General features: G+C 37.4%; 1 protein-coding gene across 1 annotated transcript; it reads right to left on the minus strand.

Annotated features, from left to right (window-relative positions):
* Nucleotides 1-9,319: 9,319 nt before the first annotated feature.
* LOC145099028 (uncharacterized) lies at nucleotides 9,320-9,907 on the minus strand. The gene has a single exon (XM_079036614.1). The coding sequence runs from the start codon at nucleotides 9,905-9,907 to the stop codon at nucleotides 9,320-9,322; it is 588 nt and encodes a 195-aa protein (XP_078892740.1).
* Between the last annotated feature and the right edge of the window lie 517 nt (nucleotides 9,908-10,424).

Consider the following 10,424-nt stretch of genomic DNA (forward strand, 5'->3'; position numbering starts at 1 on the left):
ATTTTGAGTTGTGTACGTCACCAAGAGCTTTTCTAGCTAGTTGTGGATCTCTGCTGGAAGAAAAATAAAGCCAAATTCTGTGGTATAAAATCATGTTTTAAATGTGATTATACTAAGCACCAACACACCAAGGCATTCACATTTGACAACAAACACAATAAACAAGGTCAATAAAAGTTGGATTACAAATAAATTAACAATACAATATCTATTCATCAGTGCTCAATAAAGTTTTAAAAAGTTACCAATATTGATTCCTTTTAGGACTACATAATAAAAATTCAATTACAAATACGATAGCATGGAAATCGTTAGATTGCTAATGAAAACAATGTGTTTAAATTATACAAAACATTATAAGATGTGTACGAATGGGCAACGCGCACTCTTTGTAAATCATAACCAATAGACATATAAGGAAACCGACAAATAATATTAAAAAATATATGTCGATTAATTGCGAATAATAGATCCAATTATAATTATTATGATTACCATGTTTCGTCCAGAAACCAGATTAATATTTCTCGATTAGATCTGATTATAAGAAAGATAGAAGGAGAGTGTCCTATTCGACAAAATTAAAACAACACAATAATGTAAAACTGACATGTTGACAGCTGATCTTGAACATGGAATAACTACACAGATCGGACTCCCATCCTTAAAGTATTTTACTTCACTTCTATCAGTTGTAAGCAACATAGTAAAACCCCGGGATTTAATGTAGATTTACCGAGTTTCCAACAACAATGGAAAACGATAAAAGCAAGTGAAGACTGAGAAACTGGCAAGAAGTTGCTCAGAGAATGAGAGAGCTTTTAATTTTCGTGAATATCAAATACGGCTCCTAGGGAGCTGTATTTATAGGCATCGAAACCCTAGAAGGCATAAAAGAGGCGCATATAGACCCGCCCGTGGAAACCCTAGGGAAACGACTTACTCTCCAAGCTAACGGTTTTCTAACCCTTCCAGAATACTTAGTTGCCATTTCTACGAAGTCAACCTTTTGACCAGATCGGTCAAATCAACTTGACCCGAACTTTGCCAAAATAAAAGCTCCTTAGCTCCCAGAGACCAATGTGTCATGTAAAGTGCTAAGTGTGCCTAAATCGGGCACTCGCGACATCGGCTAGTGCTATGCTAGGCTAGGAGCGCGTGTGTGGGCTTGGTCCATTCCTTTGATCCAGTAAAACCTTTAAAGGGCTATCAAGGGAAAAGACTTATAAACATACACAAGGTTTCTTCCCCTACCAATGTGGGATAAAGGAAACTTGCCAATTTTCAAGATTACCTCTATAATTTTCAACAATCCTCCACCAAGTTGGAAAGTTTCCTTTCTCTCAGACGCATGATGTCACTCGGGCATTATGAAGATTAAACTGTAGTTTAATGAGAACAAACAAGAAGGGACTGATTCAATGGTATCTTTATAGGTTTAAACGATGAACCTTGTGACCTCTCTGGTTTACCCCCACACATTACATGTCGTCTTTGCATTATCCCTAAACGATAATACGACCATATGCTATAAATCTTTTTCACGACCCTTCAGAAGATAAACCCAAATCTTCACTTGAGGCAGCACCACCACTAGATCATATACGTAAAATTTTACAGCATCTTCGTTTCTTAAATGTCTCTAAAACAGTGCTAAGAGTTGTAACTCAACCTCATTCTCGGCAACGACGTACTATCCTACCTTACATGGATCTAGCATTAATGATAGTACCTTCTATCGTTGGTGACTTCGTTGTTACCCGTTAAACTTTAGAATTATGAGCACTAATACCAAATTGGGTTTCTATCACTAAGTGTTTCTATTGTGGTTTTAGACCCATGACTCTCGTGTTAGATATAACCAAATCTATCGTCAGAGGTCTGGTAAACAGATCTGCCAAGTTCCTACTTGTCTTGACATAGACAACTTTGAAGGTACCACTTTCAATTAGTTTTCTCACAAAATTGTGCGCAGAGCTACACGTCTCGACTTCACATTATATACCACATTAAATACTTTAGATAGTGTGGCGTCACTGTCACAGTACATGGGTATTGAAAGCATTGGAATATCCCACATATGGATATCCATAAGTAGATCTCGAATCCACTCTGCCTCTTCCCTTCCTGTTACCACAGGAATTAACTCTGTTTCCATCTTTGAATGAGTTATACATGTCTGTTTCTTGCTTGCATAAGAAATAGCACCGCCAACTAGAATATAAATCCAACCACTTGTGGATTTTGAGTCACTGGTGTGATCTATCTAGCTAGCATCAAAATACCCTTCTAGTATTCTATTTGATGAAGAATACATCAACTCAAAATTACTTGTCCTTTTCTGGTATCCTAATATTTTACCCACTGCCTTCTAGTGCACAGTCCCTAGATTTATAGTATACTGACTCAGCTTGCTTACAGAGAATGTGATGTTAGGTCGAGTGCAATGTGCAACATACATCATGCTCCCAATTGCACTTGCATATTCTAGTTTAGCCACTGCTCGTCCAGAATTCACGTTTAGTTTCGCACTTGAATTAAACGGAGTGTTGAATTCATTAATATTTAAATGTTTAAATTTTTTCATAATTTTCTCTTTGTAATGAGATTGACTTAGAGAAATTTGACCGCCTGACCTTTTCACCTTGATACCAAGAATTGTATCAACTTCACCAATATCTTTCATCTTAAAGTTCAAGGATAGGTATTTCTTTGTCTCAAGAATACCTTCTGGGTGAGTGCTAATGATCAACATATCATTAACATAAAGACATATTACTATTATGTAATCGAATGTGTATTTGGAATAAATACACCTATCAACACTGTTGTGCTGAAATCCAAAAGTAGTCACAATGGTGTCAAATCTCTCATGCCACTGTTTGGGAGCTTGTTTCAACACGTACAAGGATTTAATAAGTCTACACATTTTATTTTCCTTTCCTGGTATCACGAAACCTTCATGTTTCTCTAAGTAAATCTCCCCCTTGAGACAACCATTAAGAATGGTAGTCTTCAAATCCATTTGATGAATATACAATCCTTTCAAAGCTGATATTGCTATGACATTTCTAATAGAACTGATCCTAGCAACTGGGGCATAGGTATCAAAATAATAAATCCATTCTTGCTACCTGTAGCGTTTTGCAACTAATCTTGCTTTATAGGCAGATATAGATCCATTTGGATGATATTTTCTCTTTAATATCCATTTGGATCCTATGGGTCTCTTTCCCTTAGGTAGATTAGCTAACTCCCAAGTTGCATGTAAGTCCCCAAATTGCTTGTGTATCAAACAGATCTAATTGATGGTGCGGAATCCCAATCAATTGGATGATGTCAGATCAAATAGAAGAGAAGGGGAAGAAGAATTAAGATGAATCTAATGATGTGTTCAATAATATGAATGATGCTCCTTACAATAGATTCTCTCACACACAGTCTTCTCTCTAACTTTCTCTCTCTACAAGATGCTCCCTCTAGGCCACACACCCACATGCACTCCTCATCCTATATGTATGAGACACCAGCCGTACACCCGTGTACGGCTGTACACAGGTGTGCGGCCGTACACATGAGTACGATTGTGCACAACCACAAAATTACATATTACATTATAGAAAAATATATTTTCCTAGAAAAGCAAAGTATAAACCATATTTTTGATTCAACAATCTCCCCCCTTGGTTTATAGCTTTCTTTTCTAATTGACCCAACAAGCTCCCCCTAAAAAGTAGCTAGCTCCTCTTATCAATCTTCATTGGGAGCTTGGCTTCAGCCTTAATCTTCAATTTCTTCATAGCTTCAATATGAACATATGAATCTTCAATGAATGACTACATCCTGAGTGGTTGGGCATTTCTTCAAGATTTGACTCTGAATGCACATTGGGTGAGGAGGCTTGATGTATTGATCCTTGAAAGATAGCGCTTTTAGCTTGAGAATCTTCAGAGAGAACTAATCTTCTGGATCACTTCAACAGGCTTAAGATAGAAACAGACTGATTAAGGAGGCTTCAATGCAATCCGTCAAATAATCTTCAATTTCAGCTTCACCTTGCTTCTGGGGTTGAAGGATTGAATGTTGAAAGAATAATCTTCATTTCTTGCTCCTTCGAATGAGAATTCTTCGATGATCATGGATGAAGCCTTGGCTTAGATATCTTCGACACAGACTCCATGAGTCTCATCTACATTTGAATTCATTTTTCCAGACAAAACAAAACTAAAAGAAAACTTTAGCACACAATATTTTTTGGATTTTTGATTTTTCTGAACAAAAAAATAAAACAGAAATAACACTATTTTTGATTTTTAATTTTCTGATTTTTGTTTGATTTTTTGAAATTTTCTGACTTTTTTTGTTTGATTTTTGAATTTTTCTGATTTTTTTGTTTGATTTTTGAATTTTTTCTAATTTTCCCCCTAAATTTGTGCATAAAGGAAAACTATGAACAAATTTAACAAAAACAAAAATATTTGGGATCAAAGTTGTGAGACAGCTTGAACTTGTTTATCAGTACCTTCACCTTCATGAATAGATTTGGTCAATTGCCGATATTATGGTCCACTTAAAGACGAAGAATATTGACAAACTTTTCTAAATAAACCATTTAGCTGACGACGACCACGTGTATTGTTGTCCACTTAAATTAAGCAGCAAGATCTACAGACAATCTCTTAAATGGTTCAATTTTAGTTACACTAGAACGTGTTCCCCACTTCCCGATATACCCTGGTTATCAAGAACTTTCTAAGGACTCCTTACTTTAGGTGAGTAAACAATTATTAATGCAGAAGTCAGATTTAGATATAGATGCATATGTTGTGTCCTAGGTCGGATCTCTTTCAATCACGCAGAGGGGACAACATATGACTAACAAAGATAGAGGGATTGAGAGGTAGAATGATGCATATACTGTGTACCAGGTCAGATTGTTAGTCACGTAAAGGAGACAGTATATGGCTAACAGGTAGAAAGAATTGCATAGATAGAAGATGCATAGAGATAGAGTTGTATATGTTATTGTCCAGGTCGGATCTCTCGATCGCGCAGAAGAGACAACATATGACTGACAGGTAGAAAGCAATAAAATAATTTCCTACAGACCTACTTTATCAGAACCCCCCAGTTGCCCTATTAGAACCAGAATTAAGGACTTAAGTTCGTACATCAAGGAAAAGTCGAACCACAGTTCTAGATGCGTATTAATTTAGTGTATCCTGTGGGTTCCCATGTTTATCTCACTGCTCAATCTACCTGAGCGTCGTATGATCAGTCTAAACAATCCTATCTAAATCGACACTGTCAAATCCTTCATGCCTACTAGCACATTGAACACAGAGTCTAGACAATTCAGATTCAGTCCCTTACACTGGTTTAGACTGCCCGTTATCACTTTCTTGATTTCACTTCCCAATAATACCTACTAACGAAAAACTATTACGAAAATAAAATATTGTCTTTAAAACGAATCAGAGTGCGATAAACTCAGGAGTATAGAGAAGAAAACGCAAACCGTAATTCACCGATTGAATTTGCATCCAGAAGGTCTGAGAACAGCATGCATAATCTCAAAACAGATCTGAAAATTCTACATGTCATTAAGCACAAAACCCATGAGTGATCCCTTCCTTTCTTTCTTTCCCACAAAGGACACATACTCTCAATTAAAGTTCTGAGTGTTGCACAATTGAGATATCCCCCCTATCATGTGCTAGGAACAGCCACTACCAACAAACTAAAGTCTGATGATATGCCTCCATAGCTGTTCCGAAACAGAGCGAGATCAATTGGTCTTTGGAACCGAGTCCATTTTGAAACTGGGTTGACCTTTTTCATCCATGCACAGTACTCTCTCCCATGACATATCTTGTTTATCACAAACAGAAGATGAAGAAATATTAGAATCGTTAGAAGATTTGGGAGATTAAGACTTTAGTACCCATTTGTAGTTGGGTTTAACCCATTTCTTTTTTGATCCGATGGGTGCCTCGACACTAGATTTTGAACTTGAAGCCGATCGTCGAGATGACTTTGACCTAACCGGTCTTGGCTTCACTGGAGCATCTCTTGGATTGGGCTTCTCGGTCAGCATTCCCTTTTTGCCCTTGGGATTTAATTTCTTGGCCTTGGGAGTTGAACTCTTGCCCTTGTTGGCATTCCAGTCGCCATTTTGTGATTGTGACCTTGAGGGGTTTCTCTTGGAAAATCTTCTTCTTGGCGCGTTCTGCCAACCTTGTGCATAGTAGGGAACGTATGCGTGATTTAGACAATTTTGGGCAATATGTCTAGGTGTTCCACAGTGAAAGCAAGTATTTTTCTTCACTGGGAAGTTGTTTCTTCCTGCCCCTGGTGGCGTGTCCATGCCTTGTCTCTTGTTGTTCCTACAAGCACAATCACAACAGGCACTCTGTTTAGCGTGAATTGGTGGCATGTATTTACCAATAGCAGGTTGATCAGAAGCAACTGAGTTCGAAGCAACAGATTTAGAGTTCAAGGAGTCATTGGTTTGTTCAATACTTTTCTCATTGTTCTCATCTTCTGCTACTTTACCTGCACATGAAGTAGAAGCATTAGTATCGTTCAGCTCAACACCCTCAGTTGCCTGTTCAACAGCTGGTTTACCGTAGACCATAACTGGTTCTCGGTTAATCTCTTCTTGAGTCAAAGGTTTTGCAGTATAGTTGTGATTGAAGGGAGGAGGGACACTCTCAAAACCTAGTCCTACTTTCTTTTGGTTTCCACAAGTGACATCCTTCCACTGCATTTGGTTTTCTATTATTTTCGCAACAACTTCGCTTGACCCATCAAATTTTTTAAAATTGAATTCAGCATTTTCAAAACGTGTTTTCAATAAGTCTAGTACAGCGGTCACATCTTCAAATTTTCGTTTGATATGGTCATAGTTCTCACATTTGTTGCTGTAATCCTCTTGTAATTTCCTAAAGTCCTTTATTTTATTTTCTAATTGAGTCTTTAAGGGCTTTTGGTTTTTTCTAAGTGTGTATCCCTCATATTTTAATTCCTCGTTCTCTCTCTTGATTAAATCTATTGATTCTCGTAAAAATTTAATAGTTTTAACACAAGATGGAGAGCAACCGGATTCATTTACCTGAATTGATGCGGAACTCATTTTATTTTATTTTATTTATTTTATTGCCCTTTGACTTAAAAAACCAAGAAAGTCAACCTTCAAATTCAAATTTAAAAAGTCAAACTTAAAAAGTCAAACTTAAAAGTCAAACCGAAAGGCTAAATTTGAAAATCTAAAAATTAAATGAAAAAGTCAAAGTTTAAAGTCAAAGGTCAAACTAGAAAAGTCAAAGTCAAAATTTAAGTAAAAAGTCAAAATTAAAAGTCAAAAATTAAAAACTAAAATTTTTGGGTTGAAAATGTAATTTAAAAATAAAGAAAATTGATTTTTGGGGTTAAAAGTGTCAAAATGCGAAATAAGGAACTGAAAGGGACACTTTATGAATTAATTTCAGAAGGAGTGTCACAAAAGACTTGCTAGTCCAACTGGTAAGGCGGATGGATTATAAACCAGGGGACCCGGGTTCGATCCCTGGCAACCCCAAAACTCCCCTGAATTTTTTTAATGAACGTTGCGAAGGCGTGAGCTGATCAGCACATCGTCCGAAGCCTCTTAGATGAGAACACCTTCCGAGGCCACACACACCGAGCCGCACACCTTCAACTGGCCGCAGACCTTCAACAAATTCGCGAAAAAACGACGTTGTTCACCCTTTTTGGCTCCAAAACTCGTTTTTATGAAAAATGCAAAGAAGAACCCCCCCCCCCCCCTATTTTTCAAAGATCTATCTAAAAACGCAAAAATATTTTCAAAATAAGATCAAATAAGCTCCAGATCTGACAAAATTGACTGACACAATCCAAGCTCTGATACCAATTGTAAGTCCCCAAATTGCTTGTGTATCAATCAGATCCAATTGATGGTGCGGAATCCCAATCAATTGGATGATGTCAGATCAAATAGAAGAGAATGAGAAGAACAATTAAGATGAATCTAATGGTGTATTCAATAATATGAATGATGCTCCTTACAATAGATTCTCTCACACACACTCTTCTCTCTAACCTTCTCTCTCTACAAGATGCTCCCTCTAGGCCACACACCCACATGCACTCCTCACCCTATATATGAGACACCATCCGTACACCCGTGTACGGCTGTACACAGGTGTGCGGCCATACACACGAGTACGACCGTACACAGCCACAAAATTACATATTACATTATAGAAAAATATATTTTCCTAGAAAAGCAAAGTATAAACCATATTTTTGACCCAACATTGCATTACACATAATTGATTCCATTTCATCTGTGATGGCTTCCTTCCACAAAGCAACATCTCTAGACGTCATGCCTTCAGTAAAGGTCTGAGGATCATCATCCAAGTTAATGGCAAATATGACCTATCTTTTAACTTTCGTTTGTGTTCCTTTGACCAAATAAGAATAGATATCATCTCTAAAAAATTTCTCTATTCTAGCCCTAGTACTTCTCCCTGGTTCCTCCAAAATAGGAGGAGGTAGGAGTATTTCTCGAGAAGTACTTGTAGGTTTGTATGACTATAGTTTTCATCATCCCTAGAAAACTTGTCCTCATATAATTCCACATCTCTGGATTCCACAAGAACACCTGATTCAAGATCTAATAATCGGTAAGCCTTGCTATTTTGAGCATATCCAATAAATATACTCTTATTAGCTCGTACTCCCAATTTGGTTCGCTTAGGATAGGGAGTCTGATAATAAGCAACACACCCCACACTTTAAAATAGTCTAGGATAAGCTTTCTACCATTCCACAACTCATAAAGGCTTGTACGAATCACACGACTAGTGATCCTATTATGAACATAACAAGCAATCAATAGTGCTTCCACCCACAGATTGTTTGGTTAACTTAATTGGTTTAACATACAGTTAACCATCTCACAATGGGTTCGGATCTTTCTTTTACCCAAACCATTCTATTGGGGAGTATATGGTTAAGTTATCTCTTGTTTGATTCCATTCTCTTCACAGAATGTGTCAAACTCTTGGTTGAAGTATTCTTCGCCTCTATCCGAGCAAAGAATTTTGATGTGTCTTTCAAGTTAATTTTCGACTTTGGTCTTATACATTTTAAATGTACCAAAAGTTTCATCTTTTGATCTCAGCAAATAAACATGTAGATATCGTCTGGAGTCGTCACAAAATGTGATGAAATATCTTTTCCTCCTCGAGTATGTATTCCATTTAATTCATATATATCATAATGAATCAACTCAAGTAATGATGTATTTCTCTTAACTGATGGAAATGGTTTCTTTGTAAACTTTGATTTTACACAATTGATTGCTTGTTATCAGGAAAATCCCTCTGAGGTTCCCACTTGACACCATATCCGTCACTTGATCGACTGCATGTGCAACCGATGCTGATTTTCGATCATTGCATTCTCTCACATAGTACCCAATCTCTCCATAAACGTGGCAAGGTCCGGCCCTTTTCGGATTTAAGTTAGGATTCTGATGACTTGGTTTCTTGAAGCTTTGTTTCTTGGTTTCCAAGTTCCTTTTTATTTGACCCCCAAACTTGGTATTATGACTACAACCCCCAACCAATACTTGGTGCACACTCGATTTGACTTTACCACGCTTGTCCCTGATGCGATTTTCCTCCTCAATGCGAAGGTGTTTCATTAGATCATCCATAGAATAGTCCTCAGATTTGTGCATCATTCTCTTAGAGAAGTCTTTCCATGAGGGTGGCAGTTTTGCGATGATTGCACCAACCTGAAAGTGTTCTGGTATCGAGATGTAGAGCACGTTCAGCTTGTTGACCATGACTTGGAGTTCATCCACTTGCTCCGTGATAGGTTTGTCATTAGCCATTTGAAGCTCTAGCTACTTTGCCACTAGGTACTTGTTGGTACCTTTCTCATGTGCCTTGTACATAAGTTCCAAAGCACTCCATAGCTATCTCATATCTTTGACCGGTGAGTAAAGATCATAGAGCCGATCAGATAGTGAGTTCTTGATGTGATCCACACACAGTTCCTCAGACTCTCTATGTAGATCCCATTGCTTTTCCAGATCAGAGATGATCATTGGATCCACATTTTTCCCCGCCTCGGGAATTGGATTAACAGGAATTAGGGCCAATTTTAGGTCTAAAACATAGGTGAGCTTCAGCACATGAAGCATGAACTTGAGCTTGTTAGCCCAACGGGTGTACTTCTGACCATCGAATCAGTTAATCTTGGCAAACTCTTGGTTCATGTAGTAGAGACTTGAAGTTGGGGTTTTTTTGTCCATTAGTATGTAGACTTATAAACACAATTTATAAAAACCTTTAAGAACGTTGTAAATCAAAACCAATAGACATGCAAGGAAATCAATAAATAATATT

This window comes from Lactuca serriola, chromosome 4 (assembly GCF_051521515.1).
Source record: "Lactuca serriola cultivar US96UC23 chromosome 4, Lser_US96UC23_V15, whole genome shotgun sequence".
Taxonomy (NCBI): Eukaryota; Viridiplantae; Streptophyta; class Magnoliopsida; order Asterales; family Asteraceae; genus Lactuca; species Lactuca serriola.